The sequence below is a fragment of the Natator depressus genome, chromosome 9, assembly GCF_965152275.1.
Source record: "Natator depressus isolate rNatDep1 chromosome 9, rNatDep2.hap1, whole genome shotgun sequence".
NCBI classification, from domain to species: Eukaryota; Metazoa; Chordata; order Testudines; family Cheloniidae; genus Natator; species Natator depressus.
In genome coordinates this window covers 48203001-48221311 of record NC_134242.1, presented here as the reverse complement: position 1 = coordinate 48221311, position 18311 = coordinate 48203001, and the positions used below count along the sequence as shown (strand labels likewise).

Here is an 18311-nt window from a genome sequence, read left to right as displayed (position 1 = left end):
GTACCATCCCCACAGACCCCATGGTGGGGCCTAGTCAAGAGGTAAGGAAGCACACCCATAAGCAGGGACTAAGGAGTGTTTAATTTGTAATGAAAGAGGTGCCAGAGGTCAAGCAATTAGGTGCCAGGGCTCAAGCAATTTTTTTACTTTCATAACTGAGTTGGCAGGCCCAGAGGTGCCAGGGCTATGAACTGCCAAACCTAGAGGTGCCAGGCTCAACCCTGGCACAAATTAAGCACCAGGACTAAGCCTTCCTCCAAATCAAAGAAGATGGATGCTCCTTCTACCCGCTTGGCCCAAGGGGACGGCGTATACTCTAAGTCTGATAGGCACGAGAAAAAGACCCATAAGCAATAGGATCCAGTGATTCCAGGCACTGATACATTGGTACCACCGTCTGTTGGAGCCCACAAAACACGCGACCCTCCCATACCAGGAAAGACCCCAGCGCTGGTACCAGTACCTGGCAAAGAAAGAGTGCCTCTCACACCAGGGTGATCCAGAACAGTGACTGAGCCTCAGGATGTATTTGCCTTCCAGATCCAGAGTCACTCCCTCCATAGGGTCCCTCCACTTCTAGAGAGATCGTATCTCCAAGGCCTCTGATATGGGATCCCTCACCCCCTACACGGATAAGCTACACTCTTCCACCAGCTCCGACGGTACCGCCATTGGAACCAGAATTCACCTTCTCCTCTTCCAATGAATTGGAACTGGAAGAGCCACCTTTATCATACCATTCGTATGCGCCATCACGGAGACCATCACATCCCTGGTGACATCTACCCCTCAGTCACCACAGATCCATTGGTACCCCATTCTGTGGGGACTCCCACAACCTCCATCGGATCCAGCTTATTGGCCATATTTGGGACCTGGACACAATATTATCCCTTGGAATCTGCCCGGGCCATGAGGGAACCATCACCTGCCTCCCCCTTGAGGGTGCCCACCGGTAGGCAAGCAGATCCAGTGGTGGAGGAAGAACTTTTTAGCCTGGTCCCAGCAGTTCCACTAGAACTGGCAATATTCCCTTCCTCATCTCCAGTTGAGGAGGTGACTACAGCATCCCCTCCCACACAGGATGATTTCAGACAATTTCAGGAGCTGTTATGGTAAGTTGCGTGAGAAACTCCAAATTTCTTCAGAAGAAATCCAAGACTGCCAGCATAAGCTGCTGGATATTCCTCCACACTTTGGGGTCAGCGAGAATTGTGTTACTAATTAATAAAGCCATTCTGGAGCCTGCCAGGATACTGTGGCACACCCCTGCTACATACACAGATATCCCCAAGAGAGCAGAAATGTTCCTGCCAAAGGTTTTGAGTTTCTTTTTTCCATCCACCTCCAAATTCCCTAATCGTCCAGGCTGTGACAGAATGGGTCAAACAGCAACACCCCCGATCTACACTGTTTGATAAAGTGGGGAAGGTCTGGAGTCACCTTCTAGGACGTAAAGTATTTTCATCATCTAGCCTGCAATTCATGATTGTGAATTATCCGGCATTACTAGACAAATATGACTTCCTGAATTACAGTAAATTAGAGGAATTTACGGATAGCCATCCACAACACAATAGTGCTCATTTTCAGGCACTTATTGAAGAAGGGAAGTTTGTGGTCAGAACGGCCCTCCAATCTGCAGTAGATGCAGCGATACCTCCTTCAGGGCCATGGCTACAGCCATAGTCATGCACAGGAAGTCTTGGCACCGTTCTTCTGGTTTTCCTAGGAAGATACAGAACACTACTGAAGACCTCCCTTTCGACAAATTCCATCTTTTTAACCAGAGGACAGATGAATCACTGCATACGCTAAAGGATTCCAGGGCCACTCTTCGCTCATTGGGCATCTACACTCCTGCCCTGAAATGAACATTCCAGTTCCAGTCATCCCCCTGACACTACAGGTCTTATCAAGTATATTCACAGAGACCTTTTGAGCATCCAAGGAAATGTCAAAAGGCACAGAGGTCTCGCTTTCCAGTGCCCCCCTCGCAGGCTTCAACATCACAGATACAGCCTCCAGCCGTGAGGTATTCCTGATGCAAGCCTGAGAGTTGCCAACTACTATGCCTACAACCTCACGATTCCTACTCCCTTTGGGGGTCATTTAGCACTCTTTTCCTACACTTGGAGTGCAATAACAATGGACAGATGGATGTCAAACATCATTCACCATGACTATACAATCAAATTTGTGACAGTACCCCCTCCAAAACCCCCTCCATGCCCCCCTTCAGGGACCACTCTCATGACAGTATTCTCACCCAAGAGGTGAACTTCTTGTTATAACAGGGAGCAATAGAACGTGTTCCTCCGGAATATCAGGGAACAGGATTCTACTCAACCAACACCCTCATCCCAAGAAGAAAGGTTGGTGGATATCCGTTCTCAGTCTCTGGCACCTCAATCATTTATCCACAAACTCAAGTTTTTTACGGTCACGCTGGCAGCCATAATTCCATCCTTAGAGAAAGGCATGTAGTTTATGGCTCTCAATATGAAGGGCACTTACTTTCACACCGATATTCATCCTGCCCACAGACATTTCCTGAGATTTACAGTGGGTTCCCAACATTTCCGATAGAGTCCTCCCTTTTGGGTTAGCTGCTGCTCCCAGAGTCTTCACCAAAGTATTTTCTGTCGTAGCAGCCTGTGTCAGGAGTTACAGCATCCTTGTATTTCCATATCTCAATGAATGGCTCCTAGCCATGAGATCCAGACAATAAGCCCCCACGTCAACCTCAATGTTACTCAACCTCCTTTTCTCTCTCAGAATCAGTGTCAATGTCAGATAATCAATCCTTGACCCCACACAGTCTCAGGACTTCATCAGGGCTTCAACCAGTTTGGTGATAGCATGAGCTTACTTGCCCATAAACAGATTCCACACAATGAGCGGCATCATAACATAATAGTGAACAACTTGCCTGTCCCTCCTTGGCCACATAGCTTCATGTACCTATGTGACCCCACGCCTTCGCTGCCTCCCGACGTGGCTCCAGTCCATTTACTTGCCAAACTGCCATTTCACAGACTTCATGCTGACAGTCTCCACCAAAGTACTGTCATCCCTCCAGTGTTGGACAGACCCACATTGTGTATGTATGTGGGTTCCCTTTCTTCCCTCCTCCCAGACAAGACAATCATCACTGATGCATCCCTGGTGGGCTGGGGAGCCCACCTGGATAACCTCATGACTCAAGGAATATGGACTCCCTGAGAATTCAGGATGCACATAAACACCCTGGAACTCTGAGTTGTGAGAGAGGCTTGCCAATCCTTTCTTCTGTTTGCACGGTCCCCTCATGTTCTCATCATGTCAGACACCTGTGAAGCAAATAGGTCTCTGGTCGGGGTCCTCCATTTGGCGAACATGTCTTCTATGTCAACAAATGGGAGGAACGAAATGGGCCGCGCTGTGCGCAGAGGTGGTTAATCTCTGGAATTGGTGCATCAATCACCAGATCCTCTTGTCTGCAGCCTATTGTCCCAGGACACATAATGTCATCATGGACTCGCTCAGCAGACATTTTGCGATCGACCATGAACGGAAATTTCACGATTTGGTAGTACACGACATCTTCACCCAATGAGGGACCCCGACCAGAGACCTGTTCACTTCAAAGATGATCAGCGAATGCAAGACATACTGCTAAAGGGGAGACCTCGGTCACCACTCCCAGGGTGACACCCTCCTACTCTTCAACAGCCTCTTGTCAAGTAATTACAATAATATATAAATCTCCCCAGCAATCCATAGGTGATTAAAAAAAATGCAATTAGTTTCAGAAAATTAGAATGTAATACATTGTAGAGAAATAACCCAGAACACTCACGCTCAATGGGACGAAACACCTGGCATCTGAAACCTCTAAGGCTGCGACTGCTAATGGGAATACCAGTGCTGTTAAGGTGTTGTGGCAGTTCACTTGAGTTTGGAACCAGCGTAACTAAGCTGCTGCCCATTTCATCTGTATGGAATGGTTCGATCAGCCCCAGCCACGTAGGAATTGGGTTGCAGCTGTATCCAGTGACAACAGCTTCATTCATCCACCTCCATCAGGATTGGGCCTCCAGGTTTAGGTGTGAGTGAAAGTTTGTCTGCATTCTGATGGGTAAATAAGAGAGCTGTTATATTTGGCATCTCTCAACTCATCCTTTAAGCAGGACCACTTACAGTGAAGAGTTGTATCAAAGGATGGAAATGTATTCTGATCTGTTCACTCAGAAAAATTTGATGAGCAGGGTTTATTCTAGTGACTGATGTGGGCTTTGCCCTGTAGCTCAGCAGAGCTAATAAGGGGTCTCTCTGCTGCATAGTTCTATTAGTTCTTTTCTGGGTACTGGAAGTAATGTGCTTGACATCTAATATACCTCCAAAGCTGGGAATTCAGATTTGTCAAACTAGGTCCCATTGTCAACTACATTTTTCTGGAATGTCAAAGCAAGAAAAGAAACCTCTTAGATCTTTTATGACCTGTTCACCTGGGCATGAAAAGGAAATGTCTGCCATTCTAAAAAATAGTCAGTGGCTTCCGGATAGCTATGTCCCATTTTTCACACAGGTCTGGGGAATTTCTTTTAAAGACTGTTGCTAAACCTGTGGGTACAAGAGGTCTTTTGGTATCTTTCTGGGCATTCAGTACATTTCAGTGAAAGATGAGGAACATACACCCAGTCACTGCTGGTTCAAAATAAATCAACATCTGGTACCCTGCCATGTGACTGTGGTAACGAATCACAGCAATGTGGAGCCCTGAGTCCTGGCTGGGCATCTAGGTGCTACCACAATATTTATAATTCATTAAAATAAAGAAATTAGAATTCTTCCTAAAACTCTTGTCTGTCTTTGTGCTTCTCTGGAGAGTGCCTTCCTAGAACTTTCCCCAGCCCCATTTCTGCTATGGACTTACAGAAACAATGCACGTATCCTTACAATTATAAGCAGAAGTAAAGGAGTTTAAATGAACACTAAAGGTTTGGACTTATACAACTTTCTCATTCTAAAGTCCTTTTGTAGAGAAATATGACACATAGCCCATGCTGTACCCTGGTCTGACTGCTTGGGAGTATAGGAGACCCAGGAGAGAAAATTGTCTTGGATTTTCTGGCCACAGATCTGTAAAGAAATCAAAGAATACTGTAGTTTCTGCCATGTATGCCAGCTGGTGGCTCCCAAACATACTCTTCTCCCTCTTCATTCAGTGGATATTCAATTCAGTTGGATTGGGCTTGATGTGATAGGACCTTTAGAAATACACTGCAATTAGACACGCACCTATGCTAGCTGACTTGGGCTCACGGGGGTTGGGCTATGGGGCTGTTTAATTGCAGTGTTGACATTCGGGCTTGGCCTGCAGCCTGAGCTCTGGGACCCTCTCGCCACGCAAGGTCCCGGAGCCCAGGTTCCAGCCTGAGCCCGAATGTCTACGTTGCAGTTAAACAGCCCTTTAATCTGAGCCCCACGATCCTGAGTTAGCTGGCATGGGTCAGCTGTAGGTTTTTAATTGCAGTGTAGACGTACCTGGAGCACCAACAGGTGTGGTTATATGTTGGTCAGAGTTGACTCTGCGACATAATATGCAGAGGCCATTTCTTTGTACTCCTTCGCAGCACAATTTGTCACCAGGTGTTCTATTAAGTGGATACCCAAGATAATGTTAACAGATAATGGCACTAGCTTTAGGTCCCAGCAGCTACAAACAGCTACAATCCCTCCAGAATTTTAAGGTCCAGATCCTCAGCTGGGGTATGTTCCCATATTTCCATAGGCTACGGTAAAATCATTAAAGTAACGCCAGTGTGCACCAGCCAAGGATCTGATACAACATCAGTCTGTCATCGTTGAATGCTCATTTAAGCCATTTGTTTGAATAAGACTCTTAAGAGAATGCTGTACAAATTCGTGACACCAAAGCCTGTAAGTGGGACAAGTTACTTCCAGATTTGTTGTTTGCAGTCCAAGAGATCCCACAACCATCTACAGAATTTTTCTTTTAAATTATTGTACGGGATAAAACCCTGTGAGCTTCTGGAGCCCCTACAGGGGTCCCACTGAGAGCAAGGGACCAACACAGAGAATGTGGTCCAATATGTCCTTAATTTGGTGGATGACTGGACATTGTAGGGATATTTGTAAAATTATTCTCAAAAGCAGGATTCTAATAAAAGTAGGTGTATCAGCTGTTGTGTGTTACCAAACACAGAAAGTAAGCTCCTGGCAAAGTAGCTGGGACCATCTAAACCCAATGGGGATGGTAGACTGTGGAAGTGGATTAGCTAGGAAAGAAAAACCAGAGAACTGATGTTTGCTCATCCTGTGGAGCAGGAATTGGACGTAGGTCCCCATTGCCAGGCACATGATCAGTACTATTATAAATTATACTTTTCAGAGAATCAAGCCAGCACCCCGATGTCATAAACCAGAATCATCTGTGTGAGTCTCTTCAAAGTAACATAGTTAGACAGTGGCTGCTCCTCATGCCAGAGACAACAAAGTGAGAGCTGTGGAAAAAGTAAATAAAAAGGATGACTCATTAAGGTCTCTTTATAAAACCATTTTTGTAATAGCTGCTCCAAAATGCCTGAGTTTATTACCTAAGGTCACCCTACCATACTTCTTTTAGATGGCGAGAAACAAGGTGATTTGCTTTTTCCAAATAAGGAATAAAAGTTAAGCTTTTCTAAAAATAATAGTCTACAATTTGAATTAGAATTAGTCTTGCTCCACTGCTTCATCAGCTCACAAGGCAGAGGCATCATAAACCTCTTAACACCATTTCCACATTGGCCTGTGCTTAGAGCATATGTTTTTAGCCCAGCAGGGGCTGACTGATGCAGGTTTACACATCACATTTCAGCTTTGAAGCTCTTAAAATAAGAACTATTGGGGAAGGTGATATATTTAGCTACTTTTGCAGTGTGTCTAACTTTAGCACTCTTGGTAGTGGTGGTGGGTACCTCCTTTCCCACAATACCCCTGGCCTATTACAAGCCAAGGACAGATTTTCTGTCATGTAGCCAGCAGGGGAATAGATTCTGTTGTAGATCATGTTTCTCGATAAAGTATTGCAAGAAGGCATCAGGAGATACTGGTAGTGCTGAGGGATAGTTTAAATGTCAGAAGAAAAAAGTGTGTGCCAGGGGGCTTTGGCTTCAGGATTCAGATACTATGCTAGGACACTTTCCCTGTGAGGAAAGAGAAGAGTTAGTATGTTTCTACATGAAATCAGTTGCAACTCCTTGCCTGTGAAAAGCAAAAATAAGAAAGTGATCCATTGGGGCTGACGTGATCTCCTACAAAGACTCTGTACCACAGCTGGAAAGCGAAAAGGTTGCTCAGGAACTTAACAAGATGATGATCAAGGAAACCTCTCTGCGAAGAGACCCAGACTTAAGAGGAGAGCTTGCTTTCCTTGCAAGGGGCTGTGATTTTGTTCTTCCATCTCGGATCAAAAAGAGGCAGAAGTCATTCCAACAGGCCCAGGTTTGAAGTCTTGGGTTTCTTTTTATTTTTGTATTACTTTGTGTCTTTTTATTGGATCAGGGAATGTGACTGCGTTCCCTCTAGGCTTCTCTATTTGCAGAAAGTTATTTGCAGCCAGATACTAACAGGTTTATAAATAGACCATCCAGGCTTAGAGTTAAAATGTCTTATTCGTAAACAAGGGGAAACAGCTTTTTTTTTTTTTTTTTTTTTTTTTTTAAGGACGAGGACCACAAGGTATAGGGAGAAATAGATAAAGAGGATGAAAACTTTGTTGCACTGTTTTTAAGAGAAGCACCATTGGTGGGTGGGTGTCCCATCGGGCTGCTCTGAGTGCCTGGATGGTTAGTATTTTGCTTTACATGCCATGCTCAGTGATCCAAACCACTGCTCTGTTGTGGAGGCTTTGTGCTGCTCTGTTGACACAAATCTGCCCTGAAGCCAGCATAGCTTGTCTTGGGAGGATCACATCAGCAGAGGGTGCTCCTCTGCGCCACCTCCAAAGCTGTCTTGTGCCTTTTATAAACTCTACATCTATATGGATCACCAGGGACTTCAGTGATTCAACTTTATGGATAGGGTCAGCAGCAAACGTGTTTGGACTGATTCTTCTTCGTCCCTGAAATCTGTTTTGTTGGTTGATTTAACCAATGACCATGTCATAGCAGCATGCACCTTATTTGTACTTAGACATCTACCCTGGAGCTTTGGGTTGAGAACATAGATAATAAAATGAAGTGGAGCAAGTGCTTGCTTCATCTGTTTCTTCACTGCCTGTAATGTAAGTTTGTCCTTAAATATTTCTCTGTGGTGTTTCCTGAAGTACCTTCCAAATGTCTCGACAGCATTAATAATGTTACTGCCATCCATTTGCACTTTGTCCAAGCCAATGGAAATATTCAGTCTGTTCTTCTAAATTTCTCTTCATCCCTATGTTTACTACATAGGCGGTGACAACACCATCTGTTTTGTCACAGTTATCTGCACAAATTATCATCCAGTTATGCTAGTTCTTAACAAACTACTCAAAACAATTAGCTTCTGAATGCCATTAGGCATCTTGAGGTAGAATAAGCTATGATCTGGTTTGCTATTTTAAGCACAACTTATGAAAAGTGGTTATTATGGAAGTATTTTACAGTTTCAACTATATTTTCCTTTATTCCTGGAGTATCTGTCTTTAGCTAAAAGGTGCATCAAGTGACCACTCCAGCTATATGTAACAAATTATAGATTTATTTCATTATCACTTTGTGTCAAAATCTTCCTCACATTTGGCATGTTTGTAGATCCATTTGTCACTAAGCTGTGTGTATGACACTTGAATTTGCATTTATAATTTGTTATAGATTGTAGTGCTCCTTCTGTCAATTACTGAGCAGTGTGGGCATAGCCTGATATGTAACTGGGGAATCATCCTCTAATGGGGATGTTTTTTGGTGGGGGGGCCTGCACAGGGGTCTGCTCTAGGCCCAGTGCTATTCAATATCTTTATCAGTGATCTGTAAGAATACCAAATCATTGCTGGTAAAGTTTTCAGATGATACCCAAATTGGTGGAGTGGTAAATGATAAGGACAAGTCAGTTCTACAGAGCAATCTAGATTGCATGGTAAGCCTTGAACGACATTCATTTTCAAACAGCTAAATGCAGGGTTATAGGTCTAGAAACCCAGCATTTAGGTCATGCTTATATAAAGTGAGACTGGATTTTGGAAAACAATGACTCTGAAATGGACTTAGCAGTCATGGTGGGTAACTAACTGGACATCAGCTCCCAGTCTAATGTGGTGGTTAAGTGAGTAAATGCAATCCTTGGATGTATGAGCAGGAGAATATCAAGTTGAAGCAGGGAGGTGTTTACCATTGTATATGGCCTTAGTGAGATCATTCCTGGGGTACTGTGTCCACTCCAGGTGTCCTCACTTCAAAAAAGATGTTGAGGTATCCTCACTTCAAAGATGTTGAAAAATTGTAGAGGGTTTGGAGAAGAGCTACAAATGATTCAAGGTCTGGAAAACCAGCCTGACAGTGAGAGACTAAAGACACTCAATCTACTTAGTTTATTCAAGAGATGGCTAAGAGGCGACTAGGTCATGGTCTACATGTCCCTACATGGAAGAAGAATTCTGATAGCAGAAAGCTCTTTAATTTTGCAGACAAAGCCAGAACAAAATCCAAGATTCCAAAGGCTGGAAGCTGAAGCTAGACAAATTCAGCCTCGAAATAAGGTTGATATTTTTAATAGTCAGGGTAATTGACCACTGGGAATAACTTTCCTAGGATGTGGTGGATTCTCTGTCACGGGAAATATTTAAATTGAGATTATATGTCTCTTTCTAAGGACCATGCTCTTGCTCAACTCGAATGTATGGGTTTGATGCAGAGAAACCTCGGTGAAGTTGTGTGGCCTGTGGTATGCAGGAGACCCCTTCTGGCCTCAAAATCTAAGGATCTACATGTAATTTTTTTCTGTCCTAAGATCCTTTCTGACTTCAGGAAAAAGAGTGATTTTTGGAGGGCTGATTAGCAAATTACACATTTAATTTTGTGTTGCAAATGCAAAATGTGGCATTTTTATGTGTCGTGATACCTGTGAGAGGTGAAGTAACCTAGCTTGGTGTCTCTTGTTTCATGAGTTATCTGGTTACTAGGGCTGTGGCCTGGGGAACTGGTCTATGGCTTCACCAGTGAGTCAGGATGCCGTGCTACCACAGCAGCAGTGAGATAAAGGAAGATTGAGACTCATATATCCCAAGGCCAGAAGGGACCCTTGTGATCATCTAGTCTGATCTCCTGTATAACACAGGCCAGAGAACTTCCCTGAAATAATTCCTATGGCATATCTTTTAGAAAAACATTCAATCTTGATTTAAAAGTTGTCCATGGTGGAGAATCCCCCACCATCCTTTGTAAATTGTTCTAATGGTTAATTACTTTCACTATTTAAAATTTACATCTTATTTCCAGTGTGACTATGTCTAGCTTCAACCTCCAGCCATTGGATCATGTTATTCCTTTCTCTGCTAGATTGAAGAGCCGATTTTCAAATATTTGTTCCCCATGTATGTACTTGTAGACTGTAATCTTATATAGACTGAACCCCATCTCTTTAAGATAAATAGATTGAGCTCCTTGAGTCTATCACCAAAAGGCATGTTTTCTAATCTTTTAGTCATTCTCTTGACTCTTTTCTGAACCCTCTCCAATTTTTATCCTCCTTCTTAAATTGTGGACACACTATTACAGCAGTGGTCGCATCAGTTCCAAATGCAGAGGTAAAATTATCCCCTCTACTCCTACTCGAGATTCCCGTTTATACATCCAATGATCGCATTAACCCTTTTGGGTACAACATTGATCTGGGAGTTTATGTTCAGCTGATTATCCACTATGACCTCCAAATCTCTCAGCATTACTGCTTTCCAGGATAAAGTTCTCCATCGTGTAAGTATGGCCTATATTCCTTGTTCTTAGATGCACACATTTAGCTGTATTAAAATGCGTATTGTTTGCTTGTGCTCAGCTTACCAAGTGATCCAGATCACTCTGTGTAAATGACCTATCCTTTTCATTATTTACCGCTCCCCCATTGTTGTGTCGTTATCAATGATGATTTTGTTTTCTTCCAGGTCATAGATAAAAATGGTAAGTAGTGTAGTGTAGTGCCAAGAACAAATCCATGAGGGATCACACTAGAAACATATCCTCTTGATAATGATTCCTCATTTACAATTACCTTTTAAAACCTATCAGTTAGACAGCTTTTAATATGTGCCGTGTTAATTTAATATTGCTTTGGTTTTTTAATCAAAATGTTGTGCAGTACCAATTCAAATGCCTTACAGAAGACTTAAGTATATTACATCTACACTGTTACCTTTATCAACCAAACTTGAAATCTCATCAAAAAAAGAAATCTAGTTAGCTTGACAGGATATATTTTCCATAAATCCGTGTTGATTGACATTAATTATATTACCCTTCTTTAATTCTGTATTAATAGAGTTCCGTATCAGCCTCTCCATTATCTTGCCAGGGGTCTGTGCAATACTGACAGGTCTGTAACTATGTATGTCATCCCATTTACGCTTTTCAAATATTGGCACAACATTAGCTTTCTTGCAGTCTTCTGGAACTTTCCCAGAGTTCCAAGATCTATTAAAAAACAACATTAATAGTCCAGAAAGCTCCTTAGCCAGCTCTTTTAAAACTCTTGGATGCAAATTATCCAGACTTGCTAACTTAAAAAATATCTAACTGTAGTAACTGCAGTTGAACAACCTCTTAAGATACTAGTGGAATGGAAAGCTTGTTATCATATGATATAACTATATCATTCTCCTCCGTACACACACACTATAGAACAGAAATATTTATTGAACACTTCTGCCTTTTCTGCATTGTTATTAATAATTCTACCATTTAATGGACCAGTATCGTTGTCAGGATTCATTTTGTTTCTAATATCCTTAAATAACTCCTTATTGACCTTAACTCTGCTCGCCATAGATTTCTCCTTGTGTCCCTTGTCTTCCCTTATCAATTTTCTACAATTCCTAGCTTCTGAATTATATTCATTGCTATCAACTTGCCCTTTCTTCCATTTTTTATATTTAATTTTTAATTATAGCTGCCAGTTTGGCTTTCTTCCTCCATTGTGGGATTGTGGCTTTTTGGGTATCTAGTGTAAGGTATTCTTAAACAATTCCCAATTATCATTCATATTTTTCTGATTATATACTTCCTGCTAGCTGATTTGGCTCATAGTTGTTTTCAGCTTTTTGAAACTGGCCCTTTTCAAAGCACCGTGACCATGTGGCTTCCACCTTTAGGGCCTAGAGGTCTGGAGTCAGCTAACCCTGGTTACTAAGTAGACACACCTGAGAGGGATCTGATTCCCCTATTAAAGAGCAGCTGGGAGTTCCACCTGGAGAAAGAGGGGACTACAGAGCTTTCTAGGCAGGAAGGTCTAAGAGAGACTTTGAAGAAATAGAAAGAAGGAATTACAAAGCTCTCCATCTGGGAGAGACTGAGCAAGTCTGAGGCCTTACAGAAGAAGCTGCTGCTGGAGACTTTTTGTTTTGGGACTTTTAAAGTTTTGCCTAAGCTCTGAAGTAAGAGCATGTAAACTGTTGTTCAAACACTTTTCTAGAAGTCTCCACTAGAGAGAGAGAGATTGATGTAGAATAGTGTGTTTGGCTTCTCTTTGTGGGCTTTTAAAGTGAACTCATTGTTACCTCACTGAGAGGGAAACCGAGGTAGGCCACTGCAGAGTGACCTCCGGCCCCAAGGGCGTGCTCAGGAGGTGGCTCCCAGACTACAGGTGTGTGTGTGTGTATTACTGATCTGGACTTTGTTCTGTTTGCACATTATAAATGTAATCAAGTCATGATCACTTTTACCGAAGCTACCAATCATTTTTAGTTCTGTGATCAGTTCCTCTTTATCTGTTAAGACTAGGTCTAATATTGGAATCCCCCTGGTTTTCAATTAGGAAATTATCTATAATTTTTGAAATTCCAAGGATGTTTTAGTACTAGCAGCAGGAGACCTTCAGCATGTGTCACTCAGATTGAAGTCCTGTAAGATCAAACAGCTTTTTTCCCCTACACATTGTAGATAGGTGTGTAGGAACCTCTCATCCTGTTTCGTAGTGTGGTTTGGTGGTATGTAGCAGACACCAACTAATACCCCATGTTATGCTTTATCTGTTAGGACCTTGATCCATAAGCATTCAGGGTCATTTTCTTCTGAGTTATCAGACACTTGGAAACAGGTAATGTCAGTTTTGATGTAGAGAGCCTCTCCCGCTCCCTCTTTGCCCTCTTGATCTTTCCTAGATTATGACAATAGATTTTAACATTCCAATTGTGCAAATCATCCCACCAGGTTTCAATAATACCAGTGAGGTCAAATTTATGCTCATGAATGAGCAATTCCAATTCCTTGTTTGTTACCCAGGAACCTAACATTGGTATACAGGCAATTAAATAATTTCTTCTCCTCATGTCCTTTGGTTCCTTGATTAATTTTTGCTTTCAGCATCTTTATTCTGGGCTAAATTAGTGCTCACATATTCTGTCTTTATTCTTCCCCCTTTGTTATTGGTTTAATGCCCTCCTGACTACCCTAGCTTCCTAGTTCCCAAGGAGATTCTGCTCACATGGAAAGCATCAAAACTGTACTGCTTAGAAGGTGGAGCAATGTTCCACAAAACCAAAACCTTCCACCCTAAACCACTTACCTAGCCAGAGGTTCACTTCCAGAATCTTCTGCCTTCTGTCTTCCTTTGCTTGCATAACAGGAAGAATCCCAGAGAAGATTGGTTGGACATTCTTTTTTAGCACGCTTCTAAATTCCCTATTCTCTGGGAGATAGCCTGAAAGGCAGTGTCATTAGTGCCAATATGAACCATCACCAGTTGATCCTTGCCTGTTAATTTCCAAAGCCTATCCAATCTTGGAGTGACGGCTTTTGACTTGGCATAGGGATGGCAGCACACTGTCCTGTTGTCCGCTTGTCCTTTGCAAAATGTTTTAGATTCTTCTGAGTCCTGAATCCCAAACAAGGATTGTTTGTCTTCCTTAGACTGTTGGAGAATTCTGTACGGGCAAGCCTGTTTTTCATATAGGTTGGGCCGAGCTGCGATCTACATATATGTCCCATACATCTCTCTGTTCCCTTGGACCAGCTGGATCTTGAGAGATGTCTTCCACAATTTCCATGTTGAAGACTTGGTATCGATTGGAAAATTCTAGCTGTGTGAAATTCCTCCTGGACTACTTCTCTCTGACAGCCACAGCCTGTCCATCCTCCTCTGTTTCCAGCTGTGTAGAATGTCACCATGACCTCTTTCCCCTGGTTATAAACTGCCAGGTCTCCTCTCTGACTTCTTCTCTCTGTGACATTTTGGTGGTCAGCTCCATTCTTTCTTAAACCTGTGGGGTTTATTTCCTGTATTTCCAATATTTCCTGAGCCTGGCTGTCTAGGAACACCTCAGTGTCTCTGATTCTCAGGAGCGTCTCTTCTTGACTCTCCAATCCAAGAATCTTTCCCTCCAGCACAGCCACTAAACTTGTACTTTATGCACAGAAGTCCTTTCTGGCTTCAGGCAGAAAAGAAAACATGGCGCATCCATCACAGGTCACCCCCACTGTTCCATTGCTGGTCACCTTGAAATTGCACATAGACCTGAACCTGAAAGGAAAGCCTCTCTTGCTCCCGCTCCAGACCCCCTCTGAAACTTCCCTGTTAGCTGCCTCTGTTCATGGCTCTCAAGCTTGCCTGGCAAGTGACTTTTTACATCAAGTCTCCCTGCTTAGATCAGGTCAGCCCCCCCCCTCACCACCAGGGAACCATTAACCACTCTGAGACTTCAAACTGCAGGGCTGATCAAACTCCAGAGTCTCTCAGCCATTTCTAAGGCACCACCGAGAGACATGTCTCAGCTGCTCACTACAGTAGATTACATGAAAATCTCAGCTTTCATTTTAAAAAAAAAGGTTCAGTTTCTAGCCCTCATGGTTTTGGAAGAAGCTTGAAAAGGTGAAGTGATTGTGTACGAAAGCTGAGAAAACAGAAGGCAAAGAAGAGAACCCAACATGTATAATTTTTAAATCTCATTACTTCTAAGTAGGCTGTCAAGCAATTAAAAAATTAATTGCTGTGAAACAATAATAGAATACCATTTATTTAAATATATTTGAAAATATAGAAAATTTCAAAAACTATTGATTTCAGTTACAACACAGAATACAAAGTGTACAGTGCTCACTTTATATTTATTTTTTATTACAAATCTTTGCACCATAAAAAACAAAAGAAATAGTATTTTTCAATTAATCTAATACAAGTACTGTAGTGCAATCTCTTTATCATGAAAGTTGAACTTACAAATATAGAAGTACAAAAATTTACTGAATTCAAAAATAAAACAATGTAAAATGTTAGTCTACAAGTCCACTCAGTCCTACTTCTTGTCCAGCTAATCACTCAGATAAACAAGTTTGTTTACATTTGCAGGAGATAATGCTACCCACTTCTTGTTTACAATATCACCTGAAAGTGAGAACAGGCATTCGCATGGCATTGTTGTAGCTGGCATTGCAAGATATTTATGTGCCAGATGCACTTAAGATTCATATGTCCCTTCATACTTCAGCCATCATTCCAAAGGATGATAACAGCTTCTGCTCGATAACCATTCAAAGCAGTGCGGACCAACACATGTTCATTTTCATCATCTGAGTGAGATGCCACCAGCAGGTTGATTTTCTTTTTTGATGGTTCAGGTTCTGTAGTTTCTGCATCTGAGTGTTGCTCTTTTAAGACTTCTGAAAGCATGCTCCACACCGCATCCCTCTGAGATTTTGGAAGGAACTTCAGATTCTTAAACCTGGGGTCGAGTGATGTAGGTATCTTTAGAAATCTCACATTGGTACCTTCTTTGTGTTTTGTCAAATCTGCAGTGAAAGCGTTCTTAAAACGAACAACACGCATTGGGTCATCATCCAAGACTGCTGTAACATGAAATATATGGCAGAATGAGGGTAAAAGAGAGCAGGAGATATATAGTTCTCCCCCAAGGAGTTCAGCCACAAATTTAAATAATGCATTATTGTTTTAAAGAGCATCATTAGCATGGAAGCATGTCCTCTGGAATGGTGGCTGAAGCGTGAAGGGGCATACTAATGTTTAGCATTTCTGGCATGTAAATACCTTGCAATGCCAGCTACAAAAGTGCCATGCGAACGCCTGTTCTCATTTTCTGGTGACGTTGTAAATAAGAAGCAGGCAGCATTATCTCCCATAAATGTAAACAAACATGTTAGTCTTAGCGATTGGCTGAACAAGAAGTAGGACTGAGTGGACTTGTAGGCTCTAAAGTTTAACATTGTTTTATTTTTGAGTGCAGTTATTTAACAAAAAATCTACATTTGTAAGTTGCACTTTCACAATAAAGAGATTGCGTACAGTTCTTGTATGAGGTGAATTGAAAAATAATATTTCTCGTGTTTGCCATTTTTACAGTGCAAATATTTGTAATAAAAATGCTATAAAGTGAGCACTCTCTACTGTGTATTCTGTGTTGTAATTGAAATTAATATATTTGAAAATGTTGAACATCCAAAATATTTAATAAATTTCACTTTGTATTCTATTTAACTGTGTGATTAAAACTGCAATTAATTGTGAATAATTTTTTTAATCATGATTAATTTTTTGAGTTAATCACATGAGTTAACTCTGATTAATTGACAGCCCTACTTTTAAGCCAATTTTCTTATTCACCACTGGGAGGGCAGAGTTGATGAAGTCTTGTGCCACCATGCTGTGTAAAGGAATTTTGTGAATGATGTGAGTCTATGCCTATAATGGAGAGTAGGGGAGAGGAGAGAAGAGAAGGGGGCAACCCTGTGTTGTGATGGTCCAGGACCAGAGGGTTCTGGGTTGAGTCAGGAATGTTTCGGCTCCCTAGAGAAATCTTGTTCCTGATGGAAGTGATATCTTTGGTCCTGTGGTTATGGGGGCTGGGGCTGGATAGAAAGCAGTATCACAAACCCCAAATGTTAAAAAGAACAGTCAGACCCCTTTAAAACAAGTAATATGCTTTGGGTTCTTTTTCTTACCTTTCTGGTTTCTGGGCCATTGTGGGCACATGGATCGTGTTTTTCTATATTTCTCCACAGCCATGAGGGCTAGAAATGTCACTTCTTTTTTTCAGTGGAAGCTGAAATTTGCATATAGTAATATGACTCCAGCTCCAGGAGCTGGAGTCATGTTAAAATAAATAAGTAAAATATCTACTTATTTTCCTACTTACTTAAATGTTTTACATAAAATATCAGTTATTGTGAGGCTCACAATAAAACCACAAGAGTTGGCAATGTTGGGATTGTCACAGCCTCTGTTTCAGTTATGATTATTTGCACTAATGTAGCATGTTAGAGGTCCCTGCTGAGATTTCCCATTGCACTGAGCACTGTATCGACATATAGTAAGAGACTGGTACTTCCAGAAAAACTCTTCCCAGATAGGAAGGACAGATCAGGGGAACCAGAGACTCAGGGAGGGGAATGGCTTGCCTGAGGTCACCCAGCAGGTCAGTGCAGAGCTGGGAGTAGAACCCAGGTGGATGAGTACTAGAAGTAGGGCTGCTTTGCCACACCCCCTGGCTTGAAGTGGTTTCCATTATATACAGGGTTTACAGTTTGGTTAAACGGCTCTCAGCACCCCCACTGTACAAATTGTTCCAGAACCCCTTTCCAGGTGTCCTGGGTCCAGATCTAAGGCCTGATTCACTAACCACGCTGCCTCACCTTTGAAAACTGGTACTGAGTGAATTGGAAGTTACTGAAAGCTGGTGCAGGTCTCCTGCTGCTTCTGTGTTGTGAGGGCGGAGAAGAGAATTGGAGAGGCTCAGGAACCTGGCCTTTGAGCTCTTGGGTCTAATCCAGTCCCATATAGAGCTTGTGTGTTACTATGCTGTGGTTAGCAAGTGTACATGTACGCACACACTCCCACTCTGTGATGAGAGGGAATCCTGTGGAGGGAAGAAGTCCTCTCTGCTTATGGGGGGAAAAGTGAAGAGAGAGTTAGCAGATGAGAAATCCTCCCCTGCCCCCTACCATCTCTGAGAGGCTAGCTTTACAGGACCCTGTGGGACAGACAGAACGGTGTGCCAGCAAACTGAATGGAAAATTGCAATCAGAGAGGCTCCAGCAATTGCATTGCTTTCACTTTTTAAAAATAATTTCCTGGCAAGTTAAAGTGTTTAAAATGTGTTAGGAAAAAGGCTCCATGTTCCTAGAAAATAC

General features: G+C 42.2%; 1 protein-coding gene across 3 annotated transcripts in view; it reads left to right on the top strand.

Moving 5' to 3' along the window:
• The window catches only part of PPP2R3A (protein phosphatase 2 regulatory subunit B''alpha), a 136684-nt gene that overhangs the window by 43899 nt on the left and 74474 nt on the right, over window positions 1-18311 (top strand). The window contains exon 1 of one of the 3 annotated variants that reach the window (XM_074964082.1): window positions 7035-7491. The exons of the other annotated variants lie outside the window; for them this stretch is intronic. Within the exon in view, the coding sequence (XP_074820183.1) occupies window positions 7360-7491 (132 nt within the window). The 5' untranslated portion in view covers window positions 7035-7359. Of the gene's footprint in view, window positions 1-7034; window positions 7492-18311 lie in introns of those variants that run through there. 3 annotated transcript variants of the gene reach the window in all.